Source organism: Coccinella septempunctata, chromosome 7 (genome assembly GCF_907165205.1).
Source record: "Coccinella septempunctata chromosome 7, icCocSept1.1, whole genome shotgun sequence".
Lineage (NCBI taxonomy): Eukaryota > Metazoa > Arthropoda > Insecta > Coleoptera > Coccinellidae > Coccinella > Coccinella septempunctata.
The window spans coordinates 14,117,326-14,135,501 of NC_058195.1; the positions used below are offsets into that span (position 1 = coordinate 14,117,326).

Sequence of the window (18,176 nt, forward strand, 5' to 3'; positions counted from 1 at the left end):
ATCGAATAAAAGAAAGTTATCGTCAGACTTACTCAACGATCATGATTCAAAAACAACTCAGAACACATATAAATTGAGATGGAAGTTAGTTTTCGACCTCACGTAAAAATATAGTAATAATTATGCATAAATACCCAGTTTTTTTTTCCAACACACAATCCGATTTGTACCTGCTCCCTGCTCATACAAAACCATTCTATATGTCGTGGTTGAATGTTAGTGAATATCACTTTTCAGTCTGAGAAAAATGCACATGGATATTTTTATGATACATAAAATATAATTATTTTATTGTATTCAATCTGTCAAAGCACTTTCGTGGAATACATTATTTCGCAGAATTTTCCCCATTAATTTTCACACACAATTGCATGCGCATACACCTATTCTGAATAAGGGAGAATAAAATGAGAGACGCATTGGGGTAAGGCCACCCAAAGGTGGATATGACCTCATAGAGCACATTGATCTATAATTTGATAACGTCAGCACATTTTTTCATACCTGTTACGATTTTTTTTTGCATTAGATAAGCGGACGTTACAAAATTATATTTCTGATGTTTCCCCAATAATTCATATCGTAGTTCAACGAGGTATTATGATTTACATTATACCAATTTTTATTTCCTCATTCCATAGTTTCATCTTTCTATGAACCCACGAGGTGAGTTCTGAAAAAAAATTTCTCCTTTTTTTCATATTCGTTTTGTCATACTACTGATACTTTCTGGGGGAAACTACAATCAAGTTTTCGTTCTCCTATGAGTTATCATTTTGTAACATCTTATCGAACTTCATATAAACGAAACCACAAATTGCTTACAGGAAAATATATTTTAAACTAAGTTATGTTTGGTACATACACATGCATATGATGTTGTAAGAACCTTAGCAATAATCGAATTGATATGAGAATATCCAATAATTTTGAGCAAAATGGACCCAATTTTGAGGATGGGAAATTGGGAAATAAACCAAAGAAAAACAGAGTACGTAAGTACATAAAAGAATTTTGTCAGTCCACAACCATACAAGGACCAGCATATATTGTTAAGAACATATCGTTCTGGGAGAGGTAAAATAGTTTGAATATGATTATAAGAAATATGTAATTGTTTAATTTCAGACTATGGTGGATAACAATATTCATTTTGGGAGTGATAGGCTCATGCATAATGGTGTACCAAATATGGGATAAATATGTTTCAACGCCTGTTCTTGTTTCCTTAGCCACTAAAGAGGAAATGATACGTGATATCCCATTTCCAGCTGTGACCATTTGCCCTCAAGCAAAAGTTGCAAATAAATGCCTGAATTACACCAACATTCTGATGGCTAGAAAAGCTGGAAGAATGGAGGAAACAGACCCTCGTGAGTAAGTTCTTTCGAATGGACAGCCGATCTATCCGGTTATGTGTTTTATTCCTTATTACTGTCAACGGAACTGAAGTATTGAGTGATGAACGGAAAATAGTACAAGGTGTCTGCCAGAAAAAGACCCTATACACTATACAGGCTGTCTGTAAACGAATGCGAAGGACTTAGGGAGATGATTCCTCGACGAAAATAAGCAGGGGTAGTTCCTATAAATTTTTTTTCGAGATCGAACTCCCTTTCAAGATACAGCCTGTGGAAGGCGATGGCGAGTTGACAGTTTTCAAGATTTTTTACGGGTTCTAAAAAACACTGAGTCATAAAACTATATATAATATGAAGCACTAAGTAGATTTTACTCAAACCATTTCTCAGATCTCGGAATATTAGGTATATTCAAGATTCATGTCGTTATGGAGCACCCTGTAAAAGGTTGTCATATCATTGTTATAACCTCCCCTAGAAGAAAACTCAAATAATACTGTTCACCCTGTGTAAATAACTATCCATCATCATAAATGTGGGAACACCTAGTATTATATGAATTGGAATATTTGTAGAAAAGCAAGCTGTGTTTCAGGAACTGATTTACGTCGTCGTAGAACACTCTGTAGAAGTTCGGAACTAAATAAAATTCCGAGTTTAAAAAAATATTTTTCAATCTCTCTGTATATATGGAGAAATAATCTATGTCGTCGTATAACACCCTGTGCATTTAGCTTATATCGGTTCCGAAGTAAATAAAATTCCGACTTTGAACTCGGAATTCAACTAAATTCCGACTTTAAAGTCGGAATTTAACGAAAAATATTTTTAAAATATTATGTGGCCCTTCCACGCCTTCGTAGATTCGATTTCAAATCGGTCTAAAAAATATCACGATTTTCGATATCTTTTCATAACGCATAACACGCGATTTTAATTTTCAGGAATATTATATTCGATTACATGTCGCTCTTATGCAAATCAGATAATCACGAAGGAACCATCTCAATATTGTTGAAATCTCTGAATGAGACGACTAGAAAAATGTTGGAGCTCGCAGGTGCACCCATATCACATAAGAAAGGATTTAGTCTGCACGATTATTTGAGGTTTCTCACATACGTGAGTATAGTTATCGTGGTAGTACAGGTTGGCCAATATACAGAAATATACAGAGTGAATAAAAGTACCTAGCGCATAAAATTGATTTGAAAGTACGCAACTTTTCATGAAGAGCACTATTTGCAATCCATATTCTACAAGGGGTGGAAAGTTGAAGATGATTTTGATAGGATTTTATTTTATCAACGTTTTTTCATTTATACATTTTTCTGAATGTCAGCAATACACTTTAAGTTTTCAAAAATAAGGCATTTGTTTGATTTAATGTCACGGTGTACCTACCCTATAATTCGGCGAATGATATAAGAGCTTAGGTGAAACCTCAGTAAAAAACCTTCTCTCCCCGTGGGTAGTGTAGTGATGACAAATTGGTTTGAAGAATAAGCTTTTAATACTGAAGTCTTTTCCATTGACATAAAAATTTCTTTCCTCTCTCCAATTCGAAATTATATCTGAAATAAAAAACCAGGTATGAAAGGGTTATATATATATATATATATATATATATATATATATATATATATATATATATATATATATATATATATATATATATATTCTTTTGAATGTCAGCAATACATTTTTAGTTATCAAACAATATAGCATATGTATGAGTTTTAGCAAAGGTTAGTGTAACGGGGTACCATACAATTTGGAGTATGATACAAGAGCTTAGGGAAAAACCTCATTAAAAAAAACCCTGTCTCCCCGTGAGTAGTATAGTGATGTCAAATTTGTTTACAGAATAAGCTTTTAATACTCACTACACTCGAATTTCACTTAGAGGTCGAACTCAATTAGTTTTTTTTCTCTGAACTTCTTTCTACTTTCTACACTCAATGGTTATTGTTTAATTGTTTCGACAGTCGATTAGTTACCCTAAAAAAGGCATGTTTTCGATAACTCCTGAGGTACAGAGGCGGCTCTTTCTATGGAGGATGAAGAGTTAGTGGACTAAACCTTCGAGGAAAGGATCAATTTTTGCAGTATGAGATGCCCTTCAATATGAAATATTTCGTAAACAGTTTCATCTCTTACAATCCAATACACTCCCGGGAAGAAACGGTTTTTTTTACTGGGGTTTTTCCATAAGCTCTTGTAACATACGCCAAATTGTATGATACGCTATAATCTCTGCTAAAACTGAATCTTATGCACATACTATAATTATTGTCTTATTGTTTGACCAGTTCCGGCAGTTTGGTACAAATTGGTGAAAACTAATTTTACCTACGTTATGTTTTACTCACTCCGTATGAAGAATAAAAGAATAAATGTATTAAGTGGAAAGTTGAATGCTCGAAATGCAAAGAAGTTTGAATGGAATACTGCCAAGTGATTCCTTAATCAAGCTGCAAATTGAAATCTACATTCCAAGAAGGATTCCACTTGTAATTAATTTTTTTTTAGTATTTTCCAATTAATGTTAGGGATGTCTCCATATCACTTCGACTTGATTTTTAAATTTAATTCATTGCCAAATTAAGGAAATATTGAACTTTTAGTTCAATACTCGACTCCAGAATTATTTTCAATAGTGATATGTACGGAAATAACGCTGAAAATGATGAATTATTGAAAGAAAATCGAAGGTTATACTTTCTTTCAATGATCAATACAAAATGCATACCAAGTTATGGTTTGAAGTTTGAGAAAATAAATTTAGAATTTGCATAACTACATCAATATTCAAAGTTCGTGAATTGAAATGCTTTCATGCACAATTCTAATCTAACAATACATATAGATATCATACTCAATTTCTTTGTAATTCCCAAGTGCTCGACAGTGAATCTCTCAGAAGCTCATTGTGAATGGATGGGAGGAAAAATCAAATGTAAAGATGTCCTTACACCAATCTTAACCGAGAAAGGATTGTGTTTTAGCTTCAATATGTACGATGTCAGGGACATATATAGTGATTTGAAGTAAGTTCCACTAGAAAAATATAGTTATGATGGATGTTTTTGTTTCAACACCATGATTTTATATGTGATCAACAAAAATATTGTAGTACTATGAATTATGCCCGTGAGGGAGTTAGAAGAAAGGATTGGTCACCCGATAGGGGTTATTTCAGAAAGACAGAAAATTTGGAAGAATTATATCCTAGAAAAGCCTTTCTAAGTGGAGCCAAGAATGCATTCGTTGCTGTGTTTTTCACTCATAAAGATGACATTGATTATGCTTGCGAGGATTTTTCTATCCAGGGCATGCAGGTAAGAGAAGAAGTCTGCAATAAATTATTCATTCCCTGTCTCCCCGAGGTTTTCAACTGGTTTTCGAAGAAATAAATGTTGTACCCCAAATTTAAATATAGAAAACACGGTTTTCACTTTGGAGGCTGTGGATATTATACTGGGTGATTGTGTAATAAATCGGACTATGGGAATTTTGAATTAATTTGTTATAGTTTGAACGATGTATTGTGCGACTACACATTGTTGCAGCCAGAAGCTGCAAAGGCACATGATACGGCGATAAATTTGTTCGTAACAGCAGAGTTTGTGTCTTGCTATTTATCTCAGATAAGTTTATTTAGTCTAGAGACCCTGAGACGAAATTTGTTCTCAGAACTTCAGCTGCGTTTGGGAACGTTCATTTTTTCAACTAACCAAGAATGATCCTCCAATGATTTTTGTTTTGGAGCGTCTTGGTACCACCAATGGAGTGGGAGGAAAAGATTAGGTAGAAAAAGTAACTCAGGAAAGCTATTAAGTCTGTCCGAGGAAAGTGATCTGAAGTAATACATACATACATACATAGCTTTTATTCGGTTGCCGAATATATAAACAAAAAGATAAACATTATCCACTCAATTAGCCCATCTTAACTACTTAATTAACCAATTAATAAGATTAAGACCAATTCGGAAACATTAAATTGTGGCTGTTATTGCCTTCTGTGACTGCGCATGTGGCTGAACAAGCCAATTTTTGAAGTAATACCCCTTCGGAGTCTGTTCGAAAAAGTCATCGGAAATGTAAAGTATCTTTTGAAGCTAGTCAGTCGAAATAAAATAAGTAGATATTAACTTAAACAGATTTTGACGAAGAAAAACGATGAGTAGGTCACGGGGTAGATGTTTGGAAGAAACGAGTAGAAGAAAAGTCCAGTCCTTTTTAAGTAGAAAAGGTATACGGTATAGGGAAACAGGTAGCTGAAAAGAAAACGGAAGTAAATTGAAGAAGTCAGTTCTTAGGAGGAAATTATTGGTACAGTATTCGAGGAGCGTTCGTATTATTTTGATTTGTGGTTTGTGGAAATATCGAATCTAGGTTTTTAAGAATTTATGTTTTGGCGTAACAAACGGTCTTAGGTAGGATAGAAAAGAAAACGAATAAGCGGCAAAAGTTTGCGTTATCCTCTATCGGATAACACTTTATTGAATTTTTCAATAAGTATCTGTTCTTATTTTAATTTGATTTTTAATTGATCTCTTGGTCTCCTTCGTTAAATTCGCATTCTCCTTTTGTCTTCCTCTGGGTCGTAGTCCACTAGTCTCCTGAGTTCTTGATTCGGATGGTTTTTCGCTGTTACGAATAATTTCTCTGCTTTTCTGTTCATGAATTCCGTTATGGTTTCCCATTTTAGGCCCTTATAAATCTGTCTGTTCCTGACAAACCAAGATGCATCTATTGCACATCGTAGCAGCTTGTTTTCAGTGGCCTGAATTCTTTTGATATGGCTCTTAGCCGCGAAACCCCAGGCAACTGATCCATAAGTCAGTTGAGTCCTAGCAACGGCTTTAATAATCTTTAATTTTGTCTCTTTCGACATGTGGCTTCTTCTTCCTATCAGAGGGTAGAGTCTATTCATCGCTGCTTTCTTTTTGTCGATTGCTTGTTTGATATGACTAATCCGAGTAAGTCCTTTGTTAAGCGTTATTCCTAAATATTTGACTTTATTCTTCCAATCGATTTCTTCGCCCTCAACTTCTAGATTTGTTGTGGGTCGAAGTCTTCTCTTCTGAAATAATGTTGCTTCGCTCTTTTGTCCATTGAGCTTGATTTTCAACTTTATGCACCATTCATTTGTTTCGTCAATCGTTTCTTGTAGAACTCGTTCTATTACTTCTGGGTTGGGGGGTCGAGTTGCTATGCCTGTGTCGCCAGCATATTACGTTAGCATGGTTCTTGGATTCTTCGGAATATCGTGAATGTTTATGTTGTACAGAAGTGGCCCAAGTACTGACCCTTGGGGTACTCCAGCCTCTATATCTCTTGTGGAGCATTCTCTTTCCACTTTCACGTAAAGTGAAGTGATCAACTTGCATATTTTGTTCGAATATCCAGCACATCTCATCTTATCTATATATTAATCCTTCATGCCATACTCTGTCAAATGATCTGGCGACGTCTAGTAAAACAATATCCGTAGCGTGTTTATCTTGGAATCCCTCTGTAATGTATTCTGTGAGCCTTAATAATTGTTGCTTCGTTGAATGCTCTCTTATGAATCCGAACTGTTCTGGTGGTATTAGTTTCAGATTTTCGGTTTCCTCATTTAGCCTCGTGGCTATAAATCTTACTACTACTTTTCCTTACGCCGACAGTAGACTAATCGGTCTGTAGTTTTGTGGGAACTTCTTCTCTTTGAATGGTTTATTGAACACTATGACTTCCGCTGTTTTCCATTTTTCCGGGTAGTGTTTTGTCCTCATAATTCCATTCGCGATATTTGTTAGAGCAGCTATACTTTTTCTGGGTAATTTCTTTAACATAAAATTCGTTATTTTATCGCTTCCGGGAACTTTACTCTTCTTCAAATTTCTAATTATTTCCCTGATTTCATTTGGCTATGGTGTTTTGTCTATTTTAGCAGCCGCTGAATTCATCCATTTCTTCATCATTTTCTTCAACCAGTTCTTCCAAATTTTCATTATCGTTGACTATTCTGTAATTTATTCTCGATTCTCGTTCGATCTAGTCCGCCAATGCATCTGCCTTATCAATATTGGTATACGCCATTCCCTTTTCTCCGTGTAGGGGTGGAACTTTAGTCTTTTCTCCTCGTAGGCTTTTTTTGCATTCTCCATGCAGAATGATCAATTGTATTCAGTTCTTGAACCCTTTCGTTCCATCTGCTTGTTCTTAGATCTTTCAGGGCATCTTTCAGAACTTGGCTATGGCGATTGAGGTTCCTTTCTGCTGTTTCCTGACTCCCTAGGTAGCTCAGTGGTAGAGCACACGACCGGCAACAGATCAAATTTGATTTGATTAATTCATATATTATGACAGACGTAATTCTTCATGCCGTTAGTATGGGTTTCTCATCGTTGGCGTTCTGTGCATAGATACATGACAGAATATAATTCACTCTATAATATGCGTGCTGGAAAAACCCCTGCTATTTCTTTCGCTCACGCATCTTTCCAATGATGACATTAACCTATTTTGTTTGAAAAGTGGAAAGGCAGATTTCCCTCAATGTGCGAAAATCATTTCTTTCATTGAGTCGCTGTATGACTTATGTTCCTCAAACGAGGTCAAATGAAACCATGGTCAGCATCTACTCTTTCTCAACGACGTCCTTTAATACTTTGAGCAATGTTGGTTGGATAGTTCGATTTAGATCATAAAATGTGTTCATATCATACAAGCGAGTATTGTTTATTTCAATAGTTCCATTCACAATATAAATTTTATCGCATATCTCTTGAATTTGATAGCCGGCGTTTTTTCAAGGACTGTTAAATGATAAGGCATACCGAAAATCGATAAGAATTACTTAGAAAAAAGTTCAGCCAAATTCTCAAACTATCTATTTTTTCTTCTTAGGTCACTCTGCATACACCAACAAGGATTCCAAGACCCGAACGTGTCTCTTTCTCAGTCGGACTGGACAGTATCGCTAATGCAGCTGTCATTCCATCCTACACTCAAACTTCTGATAGGATCAAACATTATGATCCAAAGAAAAGGTTCTGCTACTTTGAAAACGAGCGACAATTGAAATATTTTAAATTTTACTCACAATCCAACTGCAACTTCGAGTGCTACATAAATTATACGATAACTCAATGCGATTGTGTTAATTTTTATATGCCAAGTGAGTATTCGTCCTACTATTATATTTCATTATTAATTTCATCTGATTCTTTTATCTTCCCTTTTTCAACATATTTAATAGCTTCTTCTCTTTCAAAGGGGACAACGAAACTAGAGTTTGCCGTCTATCCGAGCGTTTTTGTCTACAAGATGCGAGGAGTAAGTACCTATTAATACAGATGAGAATTCCAAATTTCATACTTTATCCAATATCTTAGAGGGTCACTGTTTGGGAATCTAAATTTCCTAATTCATAAAACTATCAATAAAATTTTGTTATTTGTTTTTATGGGCCAAATTAAATTAAGAAGTATTTGTTTTCCGTCAATAATTTTCGAATTTCGCGGTGATTGCAAGTTACACCACGAAAACATCCGCAACTGCTGTTTTTTCGGACATATGTGGAATCAGTATTGTTCTTACGGCCGAACTAGAGAGTACTCTCGCTCGATAAATTATTATTAATATTTACTACGACAATCAGAAAATACGATCCATTGCTGTGATCCATAGCTACACGACTCCGAACATCCAGGAATCAAGAAAATAACGAGGTAAGCAGTTGCCCTATTTTTTTTCTCTTCGAGGTGTACTTGCTCGTATATTGTTTCATAATTATTCTCTTTCTTTTTTTTAACCAGCATTCATTCCTACGTTGACATTGGTCCTTCGTTGCCGGGTTGTTTCCTTCAGAAAAATTCATTCATAATTTAATTTGGCCAAAATTTACCTTTTTTCATTTATTTTTTGCGACATACGTCTCTTGTGAAAATCATTTCATTTCACGGGCAGACCGGTTCAAGGTCAGGGTCACAGCGCGCATGGTGCATTTTCATCTTTGTTTACAACGGGAATTATAAAACGAATGTTTTCAATTTGTCTTCATCTTTTATAATATCTCTTCATTCAAACAGTGGATGCTATTTTGATGACAAATTCAATATTTTCAATTATTCAGTTCAACATTTTGTTGCGGTCGCTGTATTTTGCCTTCGGGAGCTGTTTGAAGTGTATTATTTACATACTTTTCAACTTATCTTTACTTCCTTTCGAATATTATTACTTGCTTTTGATATCAATCGTAATTACTGGGTAACAATTTTCGAATATCATTCATTATTGACCCATATTTACTGCAATTCATCACGTACTTACACCAGATTTCATTTACTATTGTACATTTTGAAAATTTGTAGATCATATTGTATTATTCAACTGTCGACCATATCTTCTGAAGTAAACGCTAGTTTTCCTTTTCCACACATTTATTAATACACGTTTCATAAATCTAGCAATCGATTTACATTGTTCAGTTTTTTATTACCTCGGATATTTATTATATCAGATTATTATATTATATTGATTCATAATGTCCAGCAAATTAACTAGAGCTAATTTACTGCGCCAAACAGCCTATTCGCGTTTAAAGGAAGCTCAAGAAATAGGCATACAGGCATCAACAAATGAATCTTATAAATCGCAGTTTTTAGCCAGAGCTGATGAAATAGAAGGCGCTTATGAGGATTTTCGATCATCACACAATACAATCATTGGTTTAATTTCAGATGAAGAATTTTCAGAGTACGATAAACTCAGAATCGCGGCTGATCAGGCATATTACTACGTGAAATCAATTAAACATGATTTGTTATTGAAAAATTCTGCGGGAACCTCTTCAAACACTTCATCAAAAACTAGTTTACAACCTTGCAAGCCTTCAGCCAGAATTCCCAAGCTTTCTATTCCAACATTTTCAGGCAATTTTCGAGATTGGCCTAGCTTTTTCGACTTATTCAAGAGCATCATTCATGAAAATACTGATTTGTCTGATGTTGAAAAGTTTCGTTATCTTTTAACATCCCTTAGTCACGAACCTTTAGCACTTATTAAAGGCATTCCTCTCATTGATGCAAATTATAAAATTGCATACGAAATTTTAGAGAAAAGATACCAAAATAAAAGAATACTTGCCAGTCAGTATTATAATGATATTTTCAATGCCCAACCAGTACAGAAACCGACATCTGTGAAATTAAGACATCTTTTAAATATATTTACGGAAAATGTTGCCGCTTTACGTGTTCTCGATTTCCCTGTCGATCATTGGGATTTCTTATTATTTAATATGCTTATGAACAAATTAGATGTTAAAACACGTACTGACTTCGAGTTAGAAAATAGTGTAAATCATGAGATTCCTACTTATCGACAGTTGGTTACCTTTTTAGAGAGACAATGTACAGCTTTGGAATCTGTACAATTCACTACTTCCAATTTGCAATATGCAAACAGTGGGATCCCTCAGCGGGTTTCCCGAGCCCCTAGTAGAGGGCCTGTGGCTAGCTTCGTTGCTTCCGAGTCCCAGCCTGGTCCATCTGGCCAAAGCACTAAGTGTTTTTTATGTTCGTCTTCTCATCCCTTATACAAATGTCAATCATTTCTAGCCAAAACTCCCCAAGAACGTTTTTCTTTGGTCAAACAACATAATCTATGCGTTAATTGTTTGATTTCTCCTCATTCTGTCAGAAATTGTAGTTCTAGTCATAAATGTAGAATTTGCAAATTACCACATCATACTACTCTGCATTTCGATAAATCATCAAAAGGTTCAAGTCCTTCACTTCAGCCATCCAATCAGAGTGAACCCGTCAACTCGGTGGGGGAAACTCAATCTATTGTTCCAACATCTCTCGTCAGTACAAACTCTTCTACGGCTTCAACATTAACAACGATTTTATTATCTACTTGTGTGATACATGTTAAGGATTTCAACGGAAATTTCCAGAAAATTCGCATACTTTTGGATACAGGGTCTATGGCAAACTTTATTTCCGACACTTGTGTTAGACGTTTGGGACTTCCTCGAAGAAGGATATCAATACCTGTGGAAGGGCTAAATGGGATGACATCATCCACCACTCAGGGTACAACTTCTTGCCTTATCAAGCCCTGTGATCAGTCTGGTCCAACTTTCTCTCTTGAAGCCATTATCATACCCAAGGTTTGTTCGAACCAACCCAAATTTCATATTAATCCTCGAGATTTGACTCATATTCATGGGCTCAAATTAGCGGACCCTAAATTTTATCAACCAGGTCCTATAGATATGCTTATAGGAGCTGAGTTAGTTCCTTTCCTTTTGAGGTCCAAACGAATTTTTGGTGGACCCAATCAACCGGTAGCCTTGGAGACCATCTATGGATACGTTCTTCAAGGACGAACCTCTACATCTCCTCAAAAATGCCATTTGACATCTCTTCATTCGTCTGTGGATTTAAATGTGGATCATATTTTGCGAAGGTTTTGGGAGGTCGAAAATGTCCCTCAACCTCCTTGTGTATCACCTGAGGATGAAATTTGCGAGAAAATTTATTCTTCCTTGACTTTTCGGGAGCCTACAGGCAGATTCTCAGTTCCTCTTCCTTTCCGAATACAGAATCCGTCTTTCTGTGATACCTACACTCAGGCCTATAGAAGATTTTGTATGCTTGAAAATCGATTCCTGAAAAATCCAAACCTCAAAGGAAAATACGTGGAATTCATGACAGATTATATCAACAGAGAGCATATGAGTCCAGTCCCAACATCAGAATTTAAATCCCCTACTTCATACTATATTTCACATCATGCAATTTTCAAAGAACAAATTGAAAATTCTTCCGTTATTTACAAAATTCGAGTAGTATTCGACGCCAGTTTACGTGACGTTCAAGGTGTTTCTCTGAATGATACTCTGTATACTGGACCCAAGCTTCAAAAAGATATATCTTGTCTCCTACTTAATTTTCGCTACTTTCGTTACTGCTTTACTTGCGATATCAAACAAATGTACCGCCAAATCAATGTAAATAAAGAGTTTTGGCAATTTCAGAAAATAATTTGGCGATCTGATCCTTCTGAGCCTTTAAGGGAATATTATTTACGAACAGTCACTTACGGTGTTTCGTGTTCACCGTATCTTGCTTTGAAAACGTTACAGGAGTTAGCCAAGTCCGAAAAGGCACGCTTTCCCAAAGCAGCCAAAGCCTTAGAAGAGAATTTTTATATTGATGACGGGCTCCTCGGTAGCGATTCCGTCGAAGATACTCGCGCTCTTCAATTGGAGCTCATTAATCTTTTAAGAGAAGGTGGTTTCGAACTGGGCAAATGGGCCGGTAATCATCCCAGTCTTATTCAAGATTTTGGGTCCGATGTGTTGACCGACTGCACATTCGATAAAGATGAACCTTCTTTCATCAAAGTCCTAGGTCTTAAATGGAATCCCAAGGCGGATGTATTTTCATATTCATACTATCCTCTCAACAAAACCTGTAGCAAACGGTCGATTCTTTCCGAGGTTAGTAGAATATTTGACCCTTTGGGTTTCGTTTCTCCATGCTTGCTGCTTGCAAAGCAGCTTCTCCAAAAGTTGTGGCAATCCCACGTATCTTGGGACGAAGAGCTTCCTGAACACATACAGCGAGTGTGGCAACAATTCAAGGTAGAACTACCCGGTCTCGGTAATATAAAGATACCACGATACTTTGGCTTCGATAGGACTTCTGAAGTACAAATTCACGGTTTTTGTGATGCGTCCGAAATTGGCTATGCCAGTGTGGTATATCTCAGGTTCTGGAATTCCAATAGTTTTAAAACCACCCTTGTTTGCGCCAAATGTAGAGTATCTCCTCTGAAAACTCAATCAATCGCAAGATTGGAACTCCTAGCAGCTCTTTTACTTGCTAATCTCATAGCATTCGTGATAGAAAGTTTCAAAGGCATATTCACTTTCAATGACATATATGTCTGGTCAGATTCCATGATTGTTCTCACTTGGGTTACTTCGTCTCCGCATAGATGGAAAACATTTATTGCCAATCGCGTGAGACATATCCAAGAAATAATCTCCATTTCATCTTGGCATCATGTGCCTTCCCATCTGAACCCGGCAGATTGTGCAATTCGTGGTTTATCACCGGCGCAACTTTCGCAGTTTTCCCTGTGGTGGGATGGTCCAGAATTTTTGTTGAAATCTGAAGAGCATTGGCCTACTCAGAATAACTTTCATTCTTCAAATGGTGTTGAAATTCCGGAAGAAAGAGCGCCCACTGTTTTGTTGTCAAAACTCATTACCACGGAAAATGTTATTCTCTGTTTGCTTTCAAGATTCTCATCTCTTCCAAAAATACAGAGAATAACAGCATATATTTTGCGCTTTGTATCAAACGGATTGAAAAGGAATGATATCTCAATGTTTAACCTTTCTATTAGTCCTCAAGAAAGTGATAATGCGCTAAAGTATCTCATTAGGGTGGTTCAGAATGATGTTTTCGCCGAAATTAGGCTGAAGATTAAACAAAATGAGGTTTTACCAAAACCAATACGCAAGCTTGCTCCATTCATTGATCAATATGGTCTTTTAAGAGTTGGGGGACGATTGCAAAAATCACCATTTTCGTTCGACGTTAAGCATCCTTTACTTTTACCTAAAGTCCATAGACTCACGGATCTAATTATTGAATGGACTCATCAAACTTCTTTACACCCGGGCTTAAAGACAATGCAGTATTTATTACTTCAACGCTTCTGGATTCTTTCCCCTAGAAGTGCGATTTACAGATGTTTGTCAAAATGCATTCGTTGTTTTCGATGCAAACCCAAATCCTATAATCCATTCATGGGAAATTTACCGAGTGTAAGAGTAACTCCCTTACGCGCTTTCACCTCAGTTTGTCTCGACTTTGCCGGACCTTTTCCCTTACTGATGAGTAAGACTAGAGGTGCAAAAACGTACAAGGGCTACGTTTGTGTTTTCGTGTGTTGTAGTACAAGAGCCATTCATTTCGAGGTAACTTCCGACCTCAGTTCCGATACATTTTTGGCGGCATTTAGGAGATTCATATCTCGACGCGGACAATGTTTGTCAATTAGAAGTGATCAAGGCACCAATTTTAAAGGAGCTTATAATGAAATGATCAACCTAGCTCAAGTCACTGCTGAAACCCTCTCAATTACTTGGGATTTCAACCCACCAAGCGCACCACACTTTAACGGCTTAGCTGAAGCTGCGGTAAAATCTTTCAAAACCCACTTTTATAAGGTCATCGGTACCCAAGTTTTGAGTTATGAAGAATTTTACACCCTTATGACTCAGATAGAGGCTGTGTTGAATTCTCGCCCTCTTTGTGCGGTTAGCACAGACCCAAATGACCTCCAAGCTCTAACCCCAGGTCATTTTTTGGTTTTTGAGCCACTGGTCAGCTCCATTCCAAATCCTGACCTGAGCTCTTTAAATATAAATCGACTAAATCGTTGGCAGTTAATCCAACGCATTCAAGGCGATTTTTGGAAAAGGTGGTCCAGAGAATATATTCATTCGCTCCAAGAAAGATCAAAATGGTCTACATCCAACCCCTCACTTAATGAAAATTCGTTGGTTCTGATAAAAGACGACCAACAACCTCCTCTTCGTTGGCCTTTGGCCCGAATCATGAAATTACATCATGGTGATGATGGTGTTGCACGGGTTGTTACACTGAAAACAGCGTCCGGCGGCACTGTGCAGCGTCCAGTGGTCAAAGTATGTCCACTGCCTGTTCATTAATCTGGACATTCCTTTATTTCTGAAAAATTGGTTATTTTTCATTATTTATTTCGTGATTGTATTCATTTTTCGTTGAATTTGGGATAAAAACATTCGTTTTTGGTGGGGGAGAATGTTTGGGAATCTAAATTTCCTAATTCATAAAACTATCAATAAAATTTTGTTATTTGTTTTTATGGGCCAAATTAAATTAAGAAGTATTTGTTTTCCGTCAATAATTTTCGAATTTCGCGGTGATTGCAAGTTACACCACGAAAACATCCGCAACTGCTGTTTTTTCGGACATATGTGGAATCAGTATTGTTCTTACGGCCGAACTAGAGAGTACTCTCGCTCGATAAATTATTATTAATATTTACTACGACAATCAGAAAATACGATCCATTGCTGTGATCCATAGCTACACGACTCCGAACATCCAGGAATCAAGAAAATAACGAGGTAAGCAGTTGCCCTATTTTTTTTCTCTTCGAGGTGTACTTGCTCGTATATTGTTTCATAATTATTCTCTTTCTTTTTTTTAACCAGCATTCATTCCTACGTTGACAGTCACTATAGATGCCCTATTTCAAGAGTCTCATCTTTTCCTGTCTAGCTTAAGAGACGAGAATTGTTATTTCATATTATTTGATATATGTACGTTATAAAAGCATGATAAAGAGAAGTTTCTTTAGGAGGTACATTAGCGCATTTTTGAATAGTTTCGTATTCAGTGCTCATGAGCTGATGTGGAGTTTCTTACTCAATAGTAATTAATTAGTATTTATAGTACCTGATAGTGTTAATAAGCTTATTATTTTGAGGATAAAGAATGGTTTCTTATTGGTGCATACAGCAAAAGGTAGTTGAATGCTTCCTTCTTCAAGGTTGATTTCATATTCCATTCACTCCATGTTGAATATGCGCTGTGAAAGTACGATGAAGACACGTTTCTTATTGGTGGCTATTGTAACGAGTTTAATCATATACGTTAAATATAGGTGAAATCAACCTGTGGTTGAATTTACGTTTCGAAAAACACCAAAGCACTTTATGAAATTCAATGTGTAACTTCTAATCGAAGTGCCACATATAAAAGTTGTGTATTTGATAACGGATGATTCGTGGCTCGCTTATTTCGAAAATGTTTCGTTTTAGTTTTGCTTTAAATAGTGAGACTTGATAAATTTCTCGACTCGAGAATCGATTAATATAAAATTGGAATCCCTATTTATGTGAAAAACCTAATATGATGCGATTCTCATCATCATGTGTCAGTGATTCTTGTTATTTTTGACGAAGCATTCTTAGGTCTTCATGTCTTATCGCCTTATCGGCGAGACTTTCATAAAGTCTCGTCTTGTTGATGAGGAACTATCGAATAATTGAAAAAAGTTTCTGTGGGAGAACAGCTCTTAAAAGCATAATATTCATTGATTTTTCAGAAAGCTATAATGAAGATATTCTTAAGGAAAGACTAGATCGATTTAGAAGTGATGATAAAACGATGTGCAAATGTTTACCACTGTGTGCTGATCTGAGCTACAATGCAGAATTGTCGCAAAGTGAATGGGATTGGAGTAACACAGATGAGGTTGAATTTGACTCTTTCAACAGGAGTGAATTGTCTATGTGAGCAATTTAAGGAGATATTGAGATTTGTGAAGTATAATTTAATTATTCATCGAAACCAGGATGATTGGCTTTAAGTTGATGGCAAAATGAAACGAAATTCAAGCTTAATCCACGGCTTCGTCTATGTCATTATGTTGAAATTTGTACCCACATTTTAGTAAATGGATATTGATTATATTCTGCTCTTATTCTACAAATTTTTAACGCATCAGTTCCAAATCGGCTTTTTTCTTTAGTTCTAAACATTTCTTCTTTTAAGTATAATATTTATTTTTATAATTATCTATACAATACTGTTGTGTCAGACGTAAAAAGAGCTTCAAATGAACAGGTTAATTGATCATAAAATTTTCCTTTGGTTTTGTGAGCATCTGTGTAGAGAAAAGTTTCGTATAAAACTTTGAGTTCCAATAAACCTTTAGGAAATCCGAGAGGAAACCTCCCTTATGTTAATTCATATCCAACTTTTTACTGAATCTTAATCTTCTGACACTATGTCAACAGTAAAAAATATTCAGCATTTTCAGTAGATAGTGAACAGATCGAATAAAAAATGAGGAAGTAGGATCACGCCTAGGATTTCTGAAACAGCTTGTTTAAACGCAAAGAGGTTTTTTGAAAATTCATTTCGAATCAAACAACGAATTTCCCTACAAGAGTTGTTTCAAACAACTCTTGTAGGGAAATTCTATGGTAAATAACAATTAAAAGAGGGGGCATTTACTGTATAGCCAACTAATTCGTATATTTGGGGCTATTTTTCGGTTTTTTGTTACTCATAACCAATTCAACAAGGATAAACATAATTGATTTTTTACTTTTAGGTATTATGCATCAGGAGTGAAAGTTTTCTTCAAAAATGGTTTTTTCCTTCCTTCTCTGAGAGATGAGCTTTATGGCACAACTGATATGATATCCAATATTGGAGGAATACTTAGTTTATTCATTGGTGTCTCACTCATTACTTCCGCTGAAATAATATACTTCTCAACATTCAGACTTGCCAAAAATTACTTCCGATATGGGCATTTGTTTGGACCTAAGATGTGATAAAAATATTACCACTTATCTCATGAATTTTACTCATGATTTCTTTTTACAATGATTTATTGTTTATTTGAGTTGAACAAATTCTTGATGTTAATGAAACAATGAATATATCAAATACAATATTTCTGATATTTGTTTTATTCGAAAATGATTCCTTTATCGTCAATTCGTTTCACAAGTTTTTGAAAGCTTCCTGAAAAAAATCGGAAACTTGCCATAAATACGAATACCAAAACTTTATTTGAGAAAGAATTACAGTTCCATTTTTGGCTATTCAAATAAAGATATTCAAGCGTTAAACGTTTTAATTAGCTACATGTACCTATATGGATATTTCACAAAAACAATGGTACTGAACTTCCTTGATATGCAATATTAATATTTTTTTCATATAGA

At 35.7% G+C, this 18,176-nt stretch overlaps 1 protein-coding gene across 2 annotated transcripts; it reads left to right on the plus strand.

Annotated features, from left to right (window-relative positions):
* Positions 1–822: 822 nt before the first annotated feature.
* On the plus strand, positions 823–17,905 carry LOC123317138 (pickpocket protein 28-like). Of its 2 annotated transcripts, none has more exons than XM_044903527.1 (9): positions 823–1,077; positions 1,129–1,377; positions 2,306–2,483; positions 4,263–4,411; positions 4,498–4,702; positions 8,264–8,534; positions 8,633–8,692; positions 16,541–16,736; positions 17,555–17,689. In XM_044903527.1, exons 1-8 carry the CDS (start codon positions 911–913, stop codon positions 16,729–16,731), a joined length of 1,470 nt encoding a protein of 489 aa, XP_044759462.1. In that variant the 5' UTR covers positions 823–910; the 3' UTR covers positions 16,732–16,736; positions 17,555–17,689. The 2 variants fall into 2 exon arrangements, with proteins under 2 accessions (XP_044759462.1, XP_044759461.1); XM_044903526.1 differs by having other exon boundaries at positions 824–1,077; positions 16,541–16,727; positions 17,555–17,905.
* Positions 17,906–18,176: the final 271 nt, after the last annotated feature.

Bases quoted from the DNA above. Each gene is read 5' to 3' on its own strand.
- LOC123317138 (XM_044903526.1), top strand. From the start codon at position 911: ATGAGAATATCCAATAATTTTGAGCAAAATGGACCCAATTTTGAGGAT. The intron at 4,412-4,497 runs GTAAGTTCCACT...AAAATATTGTAG, and splicing joins GACATATATAGTGATTTGAA to TACTATGAATTATGCCCGTG. The intron at 8,693-16,540 runs GTAAGTACCTAT...TTGATTTTTCAG, and splicing joins TTGTCTACAAGATGCGAGGA to AAAGCTATAATGAAGATATT.